We start from the raw sequence: 18,109 nt of genomic DNA on the forward strand, positions 1-18,109 counted from the left end.
ACATGAAACACTTTCCAGGGAGACCTTCGCACTTTATTTTTGGTGTGCAATTGAAGCCTAGGCCAGCAGAAGTTCAGAAGACCTGCACTCCTTACATGGAGAAAACTGGAAAAAAAAATTATAAGCAATGAAATGTAGCTATAGCATCTGCTATAACTACACTCCCTTGCATTGTATGAATTTCAGATAAGTAAAATAGGTCTCAGAATTGAACCTCTAGCCCTAAAATCGTGAAACAATTTGCCTTTGCACAAGGATTTTGCTTGTTCAGGATTGTATTTGGTTTTTGATTTTTAAGCTTTGCAGTTCAAATCTGTTCTCTCATCACAACATTCACTCCGTAGCCTTTAAAGTTCAGTTCTTGTGACTTTGAAACATTTTTGAAGATCAGATGGTGAGAAGTATCAGAATTGCAGCACGATTTTGTCAGCAGACCTGGTGCAGGACCCCGGGGGGTGCACTAGAAGAGCTAAGGCATTCTCGTACCTCCTTTCCCTGTGATGTTAGCATCCACTTTTGGACGCAGCTACTGTGCAGTGAGTCCGGTTGTTAAGCTTTTTATTTATCTAATCTTTGGGAAGATAAGGATGGGTGTTCCACTGAGAGGTCTTTTGTTTCTTCCAACAGGAGTGAGAACAGAAAGCCGCAGGCAATGGTTTGTGTATCTTGTAACTCTTCTAAAGCCTTGTCATCATATGCTGTATCAGGTTGTCTTTTTTTACAGAATGACCACTGTATGCGATCTGCCTTCTTAGGATTTGATGAACCACATTGTAAAAAGGAGAAATCGATAATGTTCTCCAGAAACCAAAACCACTGAGGGAAAAATGTTTTCCTGCAGCACCATCTTGTGGTCGTAAATTTTAGTGCGGGAGGCATCTCCCCTCGGGCTGGAGGGCAGCGCTCTGGCAGCATTGGAAACGGTACTCAGCACAGAGTTGTTTCACCAACCACAAAGGCAGTGGGAGCCTTCTAAGAACACTTGTGCCTTCTAGCTGACGTGGGCCCGAATCCAGTTCTTTGGACAAATAGAAAGGACAAAGGAAAGCCAAGCTTGGCTCAGCAATTTGCAGGTTGATACCCAAGAAACAGCTGCTGGAAAAAGACGTGTTACAGGTGGATCTGGGTCAACTCCACATTGAAATTATTCTGTCATACACTGGAGTCCAGGAGTACAAAACAGAGACAATACAGTTATTATCAAAGTGACTGTACAGAAATTTTAATTTCTCTGAATGCTTATGAGTGGAAGCAAGCAAGTGATCAAAACATCCACATATATGTGATGATGTCATGGTTAGCCTATAAATGAGCATTTGTGGAGTCACCTTAAGGTGATGATCCTGACCCCTCCATAACAACAAAATCTATTACATTTTAGGCAGAAATAGCAGTTGTTTCTGCAATACTCGTGCTGAACAGCTGCCAATTCAATTAATTGTTAAACTGGTGTAGAAATTACAATTTTAAATCAAAGTCTTTGCCTTTAACCAAAAGCCTTCTCATCTTTTAAGAACATCTTTACAATGAAACTGCCGCATAGGAAAGGGACAGGACCCAATTCCACACATGGCACTCTTAGGTATTGTCCCAGCAGCGGTAATATAAGCATCGTCAAGTCTTTTCCATTTCATATCCTGCTCTTATAGTGCATATATTTTGGTTATGTTCATTCTATTCTGATGCTGCAGGATACGTTTGCTGCAGATGTATTGGATGCTTTCAGTTAAATACAGTTGTTTTATCAGTGTATGTCCATTTGTCAGAGTGTTATGTGACACTGAAAGCAATTGTGCTGTCGATGACATGTAAACAAAGGAATTTATTACACTTCAAATCAAAATCAGGAAGCACCAATCAAGCTTTCTCTGGAGCATAGCTCCATCTCATGGTTACCATCAGCCACAAGGATGCATGTGTTTGTTTTGTGCACATTTCAGCTACAACAGAGCCCCTAAATCCAAGAAGCAGTAAACTCTATCTTTAAATATTTGTAGACGTACTTCAAAATTCATAAAAATAACATCAAGAAGCAGCAAACAGATCAGATTTGGAAGGCAAACTGAACCCTCTTTGGCCTGAATCATTCTACTGCTCAACATCAAAAATTGTAATTGTAATTGTAAAAGAATTGTAATTCTTTTTCTTACAAAATGATATCCCAGCCATTCCTAACACAGTGGTACTGTCACTGGTTGTAATATCAGGATTTAAAACTTCTGCATATGCTAACGTTTGACGATGGCTGAATGCTCTATCAATTTCATGAGACTGTCCATATGTGTACTTCACTTCTACTACAGTCAGGTTTTAAGTGATGGGTTTTTTTTTGAACTGGCAACACTAAGAACAATCTATGAACTAGGTAATCCCATGAGTACACAGTTTCAAAGTATCAACAATAATCTTTATTTTCCAGGTTAAGAGTAAAGCTTCATTTACCACTGTTCTTGGAAACACTACTACTATGTATTTCACAGACATGAGGAAAAAAAGTCAGTGTTTGCATTACTTTTCAGGAGAGGTTGATTTCTACTGACTTTTTTTTTTTTTTTTTTTTTTTAAGTGCTCATCTTTACTTTATACTCTGCTGTTTAAAAATATGACACGCTGTCAATGGTTTATGGGCTGGTTGTTCAGCCCTGTGTTATTCTCCAGGGGGACTGAAAGAAATTACATTTTGAGGTCCTGCCTTGGGAGACAGGTCCCCTGAAGATTGAAGGAATTTCTGTGGTGCAGTGATATACCATGAACAGAAACATTTGCAGAGGAAATGCTAAAGTTTTCTGAATTTCTTGGGCTAAGTACATCTTTAAAGGAACTGTCCAGCAATACATTTCCTAAATTCTGTGCAGCCAGGTAAAGAATTAATTGTTGGACTCAGCAGGAGTAGCACTGCTGCACTACAGTGGTGTCCACTATCAGAACAAGTAAGCTTGCAATTCAGCACCAATTTAATGAATGGCAACCACGTCTTCTATTTCTTCCTAATCCAGACAGCACTCTAAGGCTGACCTCTGAATTGTGAAGATGCTTTACTAGTACCTAGAGTGACTTCAGCATTCAGGAGCTGAAATGAGCAGTTTTTCCCATTCAGCATTAGCATTGTTCTCATAAAGGAGATGTGGAATAAGTACAAAGAAACAGAAATTAATGACTTCTAATGTAAAATCAATAGCATTATCAAGAGTTGACAACAATTTATTACTTTGAAGATAAAACAAATCATTCTCTAGAGTATACTCATAGTTAGAGCATAATCCTGGTGTCCTTCTCCTGCTTGAGGTCTTCAATATTACATGGATGGTCCTCTACACCAAAAGAGAAGAAAAAACAAAACAAAACAAACAAACAAACAAACCAACAAAACACACACACACACACAAAAAGAAAGCCTACAGGTCAGTATAACTAGCTTAAGGGACATCTTGCAACTTTGATAAATCAATACTTTCACTGAAGTATTTTCTTACTGTCTAATAACCTCACTGATATATTTATTTATTATGTCATTGTCACCTTTTGCATGCTACAGTTTGGTCCAGTAAATAGCATTTAATTCACAGATTATGTGCATTTCAGCATTTAGGAAGAATGATAGGATTTGAAGCTATGTGAAAATGCCAGTATTAAACACCACTTTCCATAGAAAAAGTTTCTCAGTGCTTAGAAATGGCTCCTTGTTTCCTGCAAGCAGCCAAAAATACTTGTTTGGGTTGGAAGGGACTTCACAGCTCCTCCAGCCCCATCACTGCTGTGGGCTGGTTCAACCCTCAAGCTCAGGCTGCCCGGTGCCCATCCAGCCTGGCCTTGGGCACTGTCATGCACGGGCACCTACAGCCTTGTGCAGCAGTGCCAGGACCTAAACAGGACTTGCACTGCTCTCATTTAGCATCCCAAGACAGGAATCAATTTCTGCTGGATTCATTACTTGTTCCACAGCAGAAACTGAAGGTGATTTGTGATGAAAAGTGCTTTTGTGACAAAATCTACTGGACTGGGAAGCCAGTAGGAATTCAGCATTTGTATAGGTCTACTACTCTATATAAAATCAACAGTAAGATAATACTAAGCTGAAAGAACAAAGGGACATTCAGAATTTAGTTTACCTTTCTCTTGTATTTATGATCCTCAGAATCTTTAAATCAATTCTGTAACAAGCTATACATTTCTTCACCATTTGCTCTTTTCTTCTGCACAATTTGTTTGATTTTTTTGTTTGCTCTTTGTAAAGGATTGATACATTTACTGCAACATATTAAAACAACAGAAGGAATTAATAACAGATCACACAAGTTTTACATGCAAAAGCCTAGCTCCAGAGAAGAAAAAGTCAGATACTACTGATTTCAGGGGCCATAAGATTTCAGCAATAGAACACAGAATGACAGAGCATTTATTAAGTTTTCCCAACTCTTAATTTTCTTCAAGAATTTCACAGTTGACCTGCTGATTCGTCAAACTGCAGCCATTACCAGAAAATTCCCAGTAACTTGTCAACTGAAATCAAAGGCCTGCTTCCTACAACTGTACAAAGAATTCAGCAGAAGAAAACTGAGATTTTACTAATATTTAAAATCTACAAAACATTATTCAAATACAGTATTAGTAAGGGCACCTCTGTTTTCTTCCTCTTTAGAGTCTTACTCTGCCCATCATGGCTTGGGGTTATCAGTGAAAAAAAGACGCTGAAAAAAAAGACACAAAAAAAGGAGAGAAAGAAGATAGGATAACACAGTAACAGGGATTACAAAAAAAAATCAGAGAATGTCTCAAGAAAAGAGACACTGTGCTGATAATGCACAAAAGGGACTGCCAAGGAGTGGGTAACACCAACTCATTTAGATACTGTTTCCTGCCTAAAGAAATACCATTGGAAGAAGGCAAAACACACAGGTCATCAGTGAGACATGGTAACATAGCCTCACTGATTTCAGAACTTAGTAGCTCTGTGGAGGGTTCTTCAGACTAACTTAAGCAATGTAACTTGACTGTTACAACTCAAACTTTGAAATAAAATTAGCTGCTTTCATTACAGATATAACAGGAATTCTATGCTCCTACATATACGCTTCCTCAGCCTGGTCATGTAGGGAAACAGCCACAGCATAAATGCCTGCAAAAGCCTTCGATAGAGATACCCAAGTTTGGGGTCTCTCTCTTTCAATAAATAAGTAAAGGCAGGTTCCTATGGGAAACCTCAGAATTTGCTCTACAAGAAGCATAATGGAATAAATAAATTAACCCAAATTTCATCAGTGAAAGCCCTCTTATTTTTTGGTTGATCTAGAGAACAGTGTTTTACTTCTGTGCACATCCATTGCAGCACAATTTTGGTACTGAGCGTGGGAACCTCTCAACAGTGACTATACAGGACTGATAATGAGAAGAAAAGCATTTCCAATCAAATAGAAGATTACAGGATTTTTAAGGGAATGCTTTTTGAGGCCTATCCTCTAGCAACAGTTTCTAAAACTAGCAAAATCTGATCAAAGTGAATAAGTTTAGGATTGCTTTTTTCCTAGAACTCAATATGTGATGTTGGAAATTAAAACCATTTAGCATCTGCTTAATCACTACATTAAAAAAAAAAAACAACAACAAAAAAACAACCAACAATAAACAAGTCATGGCAGAACAGCAATACCCCTAGTTATTGTTTCATTGACTGAAAAAAAATAAAGAACACCCACAAAAAAGATAATTTAAACATTAATGTGAATTATCTCAAAACAAACACATTAGTTCATTTTACAGAAAATGTATGATACATTCATATTAATTCTTTGCCTCCTGTTTTCCAAGTCACTGATGACTCAGTGTAACTATCTGTGTGCTGAAAATCAGCTGTTGGGCATAGGATAAGATGTAATATGGAGACTTTCACAGCAGGTTTTGTGTAGATGTGGCACACTATAGAAAATAGCCATCTGCTAAGCAGTCACATTAGTAAAGTCTATGTGTGTGTACATGCATGTATATAATCCCACACAATCCATTAACATCTTAGTAAAGGAAAAAAATAACACTTCAGAAAAAAACCTACACAGAGAAAGAAAATTATGTTATATTAACTAAACTGTAGTATTAATTGTCTCTGTGAACCAACTCCTTAGAAAAATAAAGCATAATTGTGTTAATATGCTCCATCTTAGTTCAGTGATTTCAATACTGTAGAGCTTACATTTTCCCTATTATCATAAGAATGCATATCGTGCCAAAACTCTTTGCAGTATCAGACACTAAACTGCTTGTAAAGAAGACATGGGCTGAATTGTGTTCTATACATTCAATGGGACAAACACACTAAAAAGAGACACAATCAAAAAAGAACCCCAAAACAAACAAACAAAAAATATTATTATAGATTAGAAGCTCTAAAATAATTTATTTACTTTTGTCTGAAGTATACTCCTTCTCCTTCTCTTTTACTCTGCTAAGACCTACTACTTCATTCTTCCATCATATTCTTCCATCTTACTGCATAATCTATGTTTATCCCCTACAGAAACTCATTTCTACTTCTTGCTCCTTTCAACTTGCCTTTTCTCATTAATTTCTTCCTTATGTTTCAGATAATTAATTCCCACTTGCATTTGTCATTTCCTATGCAGCAGTCAATTACTTCTCAAAAGCAATACCACTCTTGTAGGAATAATCTGAAGGTAATGGTAAAAGAGCAATTTTTTTCTCCCTTTTTCTCATGGCTTAGAGAGAAAGCAAGTGGCAAAAAAAACATCACAGTTGTTTCTGTCTAAACATATGAAGTGAGAAAAAATTTTCCTCAAATCTTCCCTCTTTTTGTTTTTAATTTTTTTTAACTGCTGTTCTTCCATGCACTGAAGCCACTGTGTCCTAAAATCTTATTCTGGATAGAACAGGATGGTCTGTGTGTAGCATCATGCTCTAAAGATTTGTTTGCTCTCTGAGTCTCCTTTGCTATCTTTTTTGGTCCCAACTGGCAGTTGTTGGTTTCCCCTTCCTGCTGAAGAGGAGATGAACCAAGTTGCTCTAACATATATGGATATGATATGAAGGCAGGTCTGACCCGTGGTGGGAAGGAGGGATGGAAAGGAGAGGTGGTGGTGATGATAGGAAAAATGTGGTAGAAGTGAGGGAACAAAAGTCTGCTCTTCCATTCATCAGCAAATCTGCCCAGGACAGGATCCACTTCTCACAGAGCTAAACTCAAGTTCAGTCACTACTGCTCAAGTTCCACTCAGGCCTTTATGTGGAGATTTCTCTGTTAATCTGTAGCCAATCTGTCCATACGTTCTTCATGCCCCTTAACAGGTAAGGGAAGTAGGATTAAGACCAATTCTTTATAACTAAGTATTTAGAAAGACTGCTAGAGTAATAACACACCTTTTTTTTTTTTTTTTTTCCTGAAATCAAATTGACTATGTAGCTCTAGAATAGCAGGATTTATTTTTCATGGTGGCATATGACGTTCTCAGCTCCTTTTCTCTCAGTCTATTCTCTGCACACTGGTTTTAAATATGTCTGCTGTCCATAGCTTCGACATTTAATAGCAATGTATTGTAAATCTATTTGCTAGTGTACTAATGCTTACCTTCTCTGCAAGCAGGCACAGCAAAATAATGGTAGACATCCCAAAATTAAAAATCCTATCGCACCAAGCAAAAATAGTCGAAATGCCAGTTGCAGATCTGTAGAACAAGTAGAAGTAGAAGCAATAGTTACAAATAAATCCAATATACATATTGAGATATAGATGACAAAGATTAGTGTTGAAGACAGACATGCCTGTACTTCAGTTAGCAACACAAAGGGAAAAAAGTAGGTCCTAAAATGCACTCAGATGAGAAAGATCAAGTCAAATTTGACCACTGGAGTTCAAATATTTCCAAATGTTTCAGAAATGTTTCAGTTCGTTTCAGAAATAACTATTTGAGTAACCCCAACATGTGAAAAATTTGAGTCCTTTATCAAACAAGTCTTACATAGATGTGTATATAGTCCTATAGAGCTTCCTAAAAATGGAGATAAAATCACAAAAATGAATGCTATTTATTTATTCCAGTTCAAAACTTTTGCAGAATATTGTATAAGCTTCATTTTATTCCTACTGAGGTCAAAGACAAAACTCTGAGATAACAACCATTGAAGTGTGCAGCCCATGACCATAAAAAAGAAATGCAAATGTCACGAGTGTAATGTCTGTTAAGTGCTTCTATTTTGTCAACAATTGCTAAAAGGCAAACAGCATGTGCTCCCAGGCAATAAATGTTTATATTTCCTTTGGACACATGTTGTATAACCTGGAGCATTCAAGTAGGTAGTTAATGTATGAACAAATAATTAGATAAAATAGTCCATCCTTGAAATTTACTTCCAAACCATAGAAGGAATCAAGCAGTCACAGTTTAATAAATATATCTAATTTTAATAAGTTCCTGAGTGTATGTCCTAAATATGTAGAAAAGATATACAGTTTTCATTGTATAGCTTTTCTTCTCACTAGAGTTACGTGTCTTCTATATGTAATAAGGAAGCACAACTGGGGAATAACACTCTTAAGATACTTGATTATGCTCCTAACAAAGTCTGGTGGCCTCACATTCAATGGTACCTTTTTAACTATCAATAATAGGTGTGACTGTCATAGCACTGGGACATATTGTTGCTCAACTACAAGAAAATTTTCCACTTTGGTTTTGACATCTGCTTGCTTCTGAGCAAGTACATCAAGCAAATAAGTTAATTCTTGTTAGCTCACAAGTATTTCCTTGAATATCATAGGTGTACTAAGTCAGCTCCAGGAAACTGAGTATAATCTCTGAAATCAGCATATGTTGAATTCTATCAAGAATACCAAAACCATTAAATTCTATGTTCTGGTTGCTTTTCTACTAACTTGTACTAACATATTAACTTATTTGGGAAGATTGTATCTGTCAGAGAAGTGTTCCTGCTTAACTGACAGTGAATAAAAATACTGTATAAAAGGAAATAGTATGTTGGAAAAATCAAGGTAACATTTGGCTCTGTTCCTATTCAAATGTATGATAAGTCTTCAAAGATTATTCTAATATTTTGACATTGTTCTTAACAGGTAAGTACATGGTATGTGTCTCCTGTCAGGACAAGAGACAGAAGACAAATTAAAATAGAAAGCACAATCTGAGCACAATTCCGTATATATATATATATATATCTGATAGAAATATATATATGCTAGATATATATATTTCTGCTAGGATTCTAAAGTTACAGGCTGGAATGTTTTGCCCAGAGGGGTTCTGCTGTCTCTAACCTTGGACATATATTCAAAACTTGACTAAATACAGTCCTAGGAAACCTGCTCAATCAGGGAGTAATGGGATTATATCATCTCAATGGGACTGTTACAAACTCACTGACTGGGTCTAAAAAGAGCCTCCAACTTTGTGCATCTTTCATTTTGTTGAAGGAAATTTCTAATGAAAAGCAACAATAGTTTATAAATGTTATGCAAACAGGGAAAAATATGATAAAAATTAAGATATTCCCTTTCAGTGAAGCTGAGTTTACCATACAGTTCTGTGCAAAGATGTGATATAAAACAAGATCACCGAATTCTCTCACAAGAAGAAAAAAAAATATCATCCACACCAAGTCTACATTCAAAGAAAATAACAAAGGTAAAACATTATGTTAAAGGTAGAACGTGAGAAGATAATTATCAAAATTTTGGTTGTAAGGGATTTCTGCTCACTCCTTAGCCCAGCCTTCTGCCTGAAGCAATATTACTATTGCCTATTTTATAAATATTATTTATATTTATAAATAATTACTATATTAGGTAAAGAAACCTGTGTCTTAGGCCATGACTTAAAACTATCAATAAGGATGACCCCATATTTTCTCATGACTTGTTCATGAAGTTCACCACTATCCTAATAAAGTTTTGTTTCCTAATATCCAAGCTGAATTTCTCAATCATCAATGAATTGCGATTCCCCATTGTCATATTGTCTGGTCCTACCAAACAGTTTGGGTACTTCATCTTAGTAACCTCCCCTCAAACCAATTTCTATGGCTATTTAATAGCCATTTAGCATCCTTCTCAACAAACACACACAATTTCTTCAACTTTTCTTTATAGTAGTTTCACAGATTCACTTATTTGTATTAAATTCACCATTGTTCCATTTCCACAAAGAAAGTCTCTTTGTACTAACCGATGTAGCTACTTTTGTTTGTATTTCATCATATGTTCTTTGCTTGTGCTGGGTTTGACAAGCCACCCAAAAAATTATTTATCAATGAATTCTTTTCTGTATTTATATGCAGAAATAAATGGTGACTCAAAAAACTAGAGAAGGAAACAAACGAAAATCATATTGTCTGACTAGGAAAAGTACTTACTGTCTTTAAATGGGACGTAACATTTCAGTTCAGAGCTGCCTTTGGAAGGACAACATCTATTTTCCAAGCACTCTGTTGCATTAATGCTCCCTCCTGCGTGACAAGGGACCAAGGTCTGTTTTTCCTTGTGTTTGCAAGCTTTAAAAAAAGATGTAAAATGTAAGATTTCTGTTCTAGAAGCAATACTTTGATAAAGAGAGGTTATTATTTTCATGCCATAGTATAAAAACACAGTATGCTTTGAAGAATTCTGCTTAAAAGCAGTGTCATTGACTTTCACATAGAATTCTTTCACAAAAATTGATTAGTCTTTATTTTAAAGCCAAGAGAAAAGCTACGATCATGTCATACAAGATCTTAAATAATCGGCTTCCTTTCAGTAAGAAACATTTAAAAAACTGATTAAAAAAGAAATATATATATATTATTTACATTTCTAAAGTGGAAAGACACTAAGTTTTCTGACTGCGCTGTTTCCAATTAAGAAAACAAAAAACAAAAAACAAATCAAACAAATGTAAACATTCAAATATCTTAGGTTTTTTTTGAAGGGTTCAGTATACAGTGTATTGCAACAAACCACCTCTGCATTCAGCATAATTGCATGATCCTACAAGCAGCTGATATGAGCAAAAACCTAAGATATCCAGTTGGTTAATGAACACAACATATAATATTTACAATTTGCTATTTAATAATAGATTTGTGGAAAGTCATAAGATCTTCTGTGGGAAGCACTGTACATATAAATTGTTTATAAACTGTAAATATCTGACATATAGCCCGTGATTTAAATCTTATAAAACTTGATATTACATCTCTCATGTGATACTTTCACAGAAGCTGCAAAACATCATTTGGTTCTGCCACTCCCAAGATTGGCAGCATTGTTGTCAGTTTCACTTTTATTCACTTTTATTACTGGTAGTCAAATCCAGTTACACTAAATGGGAAGTCAGGCAGGCAATTCACAAGACCTCAGTATTTAATTTAGGGCTATCATCAATACCTTCATTGTTGTTACTACGCAGTTCTGTATTAAGTGACGAGTGATATTTACCTCCTATTTGTCAATGAAAAAATTCTGGAATCGGGCTTGACAATTTTGTACACACCATGCACTTTCCATATTTCATGGATTTTATCTTTCTTACTGATATTAGTGAATACATTATATTCTGATTTCTTTTTCAATAGTTTTCTGAAACTAATGCAGGTCTCATCAATTAATTTCAGCAGTTCACAAGGTGAGCTATTCAGTCTAAGCTAAAGGCCCTGAACTACCCCTTAGGTAGTACAAGTGGGTGTAATAGAAGTAACTTCTATTAATCAAAACTCCTCTCCTGTCTAGGATGAGCAGAATGTATTTCTTCTCATGCTTACACAAGGAGACTAGAAAATTTAATTCAAATTGGATGCAAGAAAGTTTGGGAAGGTGAGTTCTTCATCAGATCGTCCCCCCATTTCTAGGTCACGTAATTGATGATGAAAAGCTTTTTAAGACAGAAATAATGCAATTGAAGCAAGTTTGTGATGGTTCAAACAGTGCATTTAACAATAACTTTGATGAGAACTAGTGAATTTTACAATATTAGACAGAGGGTTTTAAATACACTGAGTGCCAACACTTAAGGAGTGAGAGTCTGTACTGGAGGAAAGGTGGAACTGAGGAAAGAAACAGTGCTGTGGTGATGAACTGGCACTTACTCAATGGCTTGAAGAAGTTTAGAACAGCTTCAAATATGTCTTTCATTTTCGTGTTAAGTTTGTTGGTTGCCACTTCTTCATTTTCCAAAGTATTAGGAGTTGGTGTTGTAAAACCTGAAAGCTCATAATGATTAGCTCATTACCATCAAAATATCCATAAATAATTAAATGGAATGACATTTTTATTCTAATTATCTTTCATTATGATTGCGTTTATAGTCATTATGAATTATGACTGCTGATGGCTAATAAGGTTAAGCATAGATGTCTTTCTGTTGCATTCAATTATATTATTTCAAACTGCTTCATGAACCACAATGAATAAAGAATTAAAGCTGTGAAATTTAAATAAAGGAGTCAATTCATGAGGAAATTGAAAAGAGAAAAAGGAGTACTGTTCACATAAAACATGCAGGTTATGTGAAAATTCTATGTTATAGCTGCATTTGTCTTATGTATGCAAGCAGATCTTCCAGTCTTTAGATCAAGATCAGAACTCAAAAGAACTCAAAAATACACAAAACAAATACATAGAAACAAACAAACAAACATGTCACAGATGGCAGATTTATTGGATACAATCAAACCTATACATCTGCCACTGTCTGTACAGGAAAGAGCAAATAACTAATGAATACAGATGTTGGAGTGCTTTCAAAATCTAGTAATGAGCTGTTCTAGGACTTGACACAGAATTATTTGAGTTTGAAGGGACAGTAAAGGCTGTTTAGCCTGAAACCCTGCAATGAACAGAGGGACACCTACAGCTCACTCCATCAGGGTCTCAAATCCAGCCTGACCAGTGTCTCTGGGATGAGGCAACCTGTGCCAGTGTTTCACCACCCTTACAGTAAGATACTTTTTCCTTTTATTCAAACTGAATAGTTTAGTTTGAAACAATTTCCCCTGTCCTATCACCACAGACCCTGCTTTAGAGTCTGTCCCCTTCTTTACTGTAGCTCCCATTTAGACATTGCCAGGCCACTCTCAGCTCTCCCCACAGCTTTCCCTTCTCCATGCTGCACAGCCCCAGCTCTCAGCCTGTTCACAAAGGGAAGTGCTCCATCCCTCAAATCATTTTTGTGGCCCTTCTCTGTATGTGCTCCAACAGCTCTATGTCTCTCCTGTGCTGAGCACTCCACATCTGGACACAGCTTTCCAGGTGAGGTCTCACAGCGCAGAGCTGCTTTGGATGCACCCAGAATCCAGTTGGCTTTCTGGGCTGCAAGGACTCAGTGCTGGCTCACGTCCAGTTGCCATCCACCAGTAACCCCAGGTCTTTTTGGGTAGGGCTGTCCTTACATCCCCCAGCTTGTCCTGGTAACAGGTGTTGCCGTGACCCAGGTGCCAGACCTTGCACTTGGCTTTGTAGAAACTCATGAGGTTCTCCTAGGCCACTGCTCAGGCTCTCTGGATAGCATCCCATTCCTCAGGCATGTTGACAGCACCACACAGCTTGGTGCAATTCACAAACTTGCTGAGGGTGCTCTTGATCTTACAATCAGTGTAATCAACAAAGATCTTAAAGAGAACTGGTGCCAGTACTGACTCCTTAGGGACACCACTTGTCACTGATCTCCATCTAGACACTGAACCACTGACCACCACCCTCTGGCTACGGTCTCACAAATAATTCCTCATCCATCAAACAGTCCACCAGTTTGATCCATATATTTCCAATTTGGAGAGAAGGATGTTGTGGGGAACTGTGTCAAAGGTCTCACTGAAGTTCAGATAGATGACATCAAGGGTTCTTCCCTTGTCCACTGACAGTTATACCATCATAGAAAGCCAAAATCTTGGTGTGGCAGGACCCACCCTTGAAGAAGCCATCCCATGCCTCAGCATAACTTCTAGGAAGATCTGCTCCATGATCTTCCCCAGCACTGAAGTGAGGCTAACAGGGTGGTAGTGCCCCAAATCATCCTTTCTACTCTTCTTAAAAATGGGTGTGACATGGCCCTTTTTCCAGTAAGGAAGGACTTCACATGACTGTCATGACTTCTCAAACATAACTGAGAATGGCTTTGCAACTATGTCAGCCAGCTCTCTCAGAACTGTGGGATACATCTCACCATGATCCATAGACTTATGGATACTCAGGTTCCTCAGGTGGTGGTGGTGTATCTTATAGTGGGAGGAACATTGCTACACCAGTCCCCACCTTTCAAAACATGTTGTGTGAAGAGCAGTTAACAGCGAAGGCTAAGACAAAAAGTTATTGAATACCTCAGCCTTAATCCTCGTGTGTTGCTGCTAGCCTGCCTGTATTGCTCATTATGACTTTTCCAGTTGATGTACCTACAAAAGCTTTTCTTAATCTTCCTTGCACCCCTTGACAAGTTCACCTCTAGTTGGCCTTTCTGACCCCACCCCTGCACCATCCAGCTACACCCCTATACTCTTTCCAGCGTACCTGACCCTGCTTCCACTAAGTGAACATATTCTTCTTCCAATCTAATTTCAGCAGGTCTCAGTTTAGCCATGCTGACCTCCCGCATTTCTTCCCTGAATTCCTACACTTGAGGAAGGAGAGTTCTTATGCCCTAAGGAAAATTTCCTTATCTGCCAGCTCTGCTCTGCTGCCTTGACCTTGATGACAAATCCCCAGCGAGCTCTTATGGCTAGAAATTGGCATTCCTAAAGTGTAACATCCTCATTTTGTCTGTCTCTTGAGGAGCATGAACCCCATCACTGTGCGGTCACTTGTGACAGCGTGTGCCCTCTCCTCACCCCTTCCCTGACCCATCTTCTTCCCTCAGTTCCATTCTTCAGCCTTACTTTGCTCACAAGACCCTGCACAGGAAGAAAATGAACAGCAGTACTGATAATTCTCCAGCTAAAACAGATAAACAACCATCCATCTGCCTCAGAGTCTGAAAGAATTGATAGTAAACCCCAGGTTCAACAGTTGAGGTCCAATTGACCACGTGCCTAAAAAGCAACCTATGAGTCAAGCACCTTACCCCCCATAAACAGTGAGAAGAGACCCTTTGAGCTGCATGGTTGTGGGCTGCACAATTGGATCTCTGCTGGAGCAGGAACACCTCTTGAGGTTACACCTGCGCAGAGATCCTTTACACCTTGACATCAAGGCACCTTAAGGATACAGATCCTTGGTAAGTAACCAATTGTTTTAGGCTCTGTTAGCCTAAGATCACATCTTTGATTGTAAGCTTTGTTAGCTTCACAAAAGATTGTATGTGTACAGGCAGTCTAAGATATAAAGCACTTAGACATAAATTGTTGACCTAGTTTGGGACTGGGAGTGAATTCAGCTGCACTGAGGCTCTTAATTTCTGTGGTTCAATGAGTTTATAAAAGGAGTCAACACAGAACCTTGTGACTCAGTGAGAGGGCCTCATGTATGTGCATTTTTAACCCTGTTCTATGCAGTAAATAATCCAGTGCATCCAACCATCTCAAATCTTGTTAAAATTCATTAAATCACTACACTGTATAGACAGTATAATAAATATAGTCTAGCTTCTCTCCTATAAGTGTAGTTGCTTTCCGTCCACATCATCGTGCAGTTGTCCCCCAGCAGGACAAGAGCCTGTGACTTCAGCACCTCCTGGCTGGTGGCTCTGCTCCATGAGGCATCCTGTAAGTAAACCCCCACCACAAGGCCCCCTCTGTTGCCTCAGTCACTAATATTCACCCATAGGCTTTTAACTTGCTCATGGCCATTCTTCAGGGGCAACTCTTCACACTCCATTTTTCCCTTGATGCAGAGGGCAATGCCTCCTCCCCCCTTCCTTGTAGCCATTGATAGCCACGTTCCAGACATGGGAATTATCCTACCAGGATTCAGTGATGGCAACTATGTCATGGTTTTCCAGTAGCATGGTGGCTCCCTGTTCGCTTCCCAAGCTGAACGTGTTGCTGTAGAGGCATTTCAACAAGGCAGCTGATCCTGTCACCTTCTAGGACAATAACTCTTTAATCATTTGGAAGTATTTTCATCTCGTTTCTCAGCTGCCTTCTCCTGCTACCTCAGTGGTTCCCAGCTAATCATAAGATTTCAAGATTTCTCAATCACCTCACAAATATACTGCTTTGAGGAAGTTATTATCAGTAAGCTTTGTTGTCTTTCTCTCTCTCTCTACCTCATTTTATCAAAGCAGAAGTACTAGTCATTGTGGAACTCCAATGTTTTACCATTTAGAAGAAACTCAGAATTCCTACTTACTTGCCTTCTTTTCCTCTGCAGGGAAAACTTAAGTCATCAGAACTTTACTTAAGAGCTTTCAGTGACAGTTTATCGAAAGGCATTTCACGGTTTTATAGCGCCTCAAAGTGAGATCATGGCCTAACCAAAACCTAAGCTAATCAAATAACTTCCGTTTTTTTGTTTGTTTGTTTGTTTTGAGTTACTCTCAAATGAGGAGTACCATTAGTTCAAGTACATAAATGCAGCATTTGTCTTGGGGCACAATTTGTATTTCCAGTGCCTTGTGAAAAATAAGCATTATAGGCACAATTGAATTCATATCAAAATTGGGATTCATATGAATGTGCAACAAGAAACTGACCAACGAAGTTCACATTAGCACATCTATCATTGTTTCTCCACATGCCTTAATGATCAAGACAAAAGGAATTCAGGTTTCAAACAAAAGATGTTTCAGATTTTCTAATTATTTCATAAGATGTTCATGAATTGAGGTATCTTGCAATCAGTTTGCTAAGTAACAACTGGAAAGATGACCATAATTGTCCTACTTACTACTCATAGGAGAGTTTAAAGAGACAAACCGTATAATGGGCACTGCCAATCAACATAAATCAGATCAAATACTTCAGAATTGCATTTGTATCCGTATTAGTAATCATACAGGAACACCTATTAAAAATGTTTTTGCTAATTTTTTAATAGCATGGCTTACTCATCTAGGTATCACATAAATATTTCACAATGAGTTTTGCAGCAAAATGAATTTTTGCAGCAAATAGCTTTTCACCAAGGAAATGTCTCAGATATTAAGGCATGAAGGAACAATGGCAAGCTTAATGTGTTGGCTGATGTTTTATACACATTTCAGATGACCACACTTAGCTTTGTGTGAATTTATGTTATCAGCTTAACAAAAATCATCATTAACTATTTTGAGTCACCTGCCGCAATAAGTAAATATCAGATCTCAACAGGTTACAGGAACAACAACTGTACCTTGGAAAACATAGTGGGGAAAAAAATTAAAAAATCAATAAACAAATTAAATAAAGCAAGTTAAATGCAATACTTAGGACGAAACAAGAGCACATATTTCTCACAGGCAAAAAGAAAGTTGGTGGAAAAAAAAACATTTGCTGTATTTAAGTGACAGGACTCTGACCAATGCCATGTAGAGTAACTGACTTCCTCATGTTTTTCAATATTTTCCAATCACTGCCAAGACAAGACTGTAACCTTATAGGCAAATTACTTGCTTCTATGGAATTGCTTTTCACGTTGAAAACTCACTTGAATTGACGCTATGAAGCAGTATCAATATGACATAACTCCATGCTAGACGGGTGCCAATTCCTTCTTGAAGCATGACTGTAATAAAACAAACAGCAATAAGGTACGTGGATACGCACAGAATCTTCTTTTATATGTATTTATGGATTACAACAAACATGACAGATTGCTGCACAGAGCAGAATGTCTGTTATCCTCTCCCAACAAAGGAGGCTAAACTCAGTAAAATATCTTTTGGCAATAAGAAGTGATTTTGAAGAAATTAGTCATTTTAGGGAGCTTATAAGGGAGGCAGCTTGTTAAACCGGGATGGGGAAGTGGAAATATCTCTCTTTTAAAGTATCTCAGAGAGAGATAATAACACCTTGAGAGATCACTTGCAGCAAAGTATTCTAATTTGTACTTAGTGAACAGAATGAAGACAGAAGAATTCAAAATTGTTGGAAGCTTACAACAGAATTCTATTTTAGCTTACTGATTTCTCAACACTGGAGACTATGAAATGCTTTGGAGGAAAAGCATTTTTAAAAAGTAGTAAAAAAGATATCATGAATAAAAATACTT

The 18,109-nt window shown here is 37.6% G+C and overlaps 1 protein-coding gene across 1 annotated transcript; it reads right to left on the bottom strand.

Annotated features, from left to right (window-relative positions):
• Positions 1–3,268: 3,268 nt before the first annotated feature.
• On the bottom strand, positions 3,269–17,621 carry FMR1NB (FMR1 neighbor). Its single transcript, XM_065729796.1, has 6 exons — positions 17,546–17,621; positions 12,079–12,192; positions 10,372–10,509; positions 7,574–7,670; positions 4,110–4,248; positions 3,269–3,311 (listed from the first exon to the last, which is right to left on the bottom strand). The coding sequence occupies exons 1-5, from the start codon at positions 17,619–17,621 to the stop codon at positions 4,146–4,148; spliced, it is 528 nt and encodes a 175-aa protein (XP_065585868.1). The 3' UTR covers positions 3,269–3,311; positions 4,110–4,145.
• Positions 17,622–18,109: the final 488 nt, after the last annotated feature.

This window comes from Cyrtonyx montezumae, unplaced genomic scaffold (genome assembly GCF_038088225.1).
Source record: "Cyrtonyx montezumae isolate F1298 unplaced genomic scaffold, pur_monq_1.0 scaffold_11, whole genome shotgun sequence".
Taxonomy (NCBI): domain Eukaryota; kingdom Metazoa; phylum Chordata; class Aves; order Galliformes; family Odontophoridae; genus Cyrtonyx; species Cyrtonyx montezumae.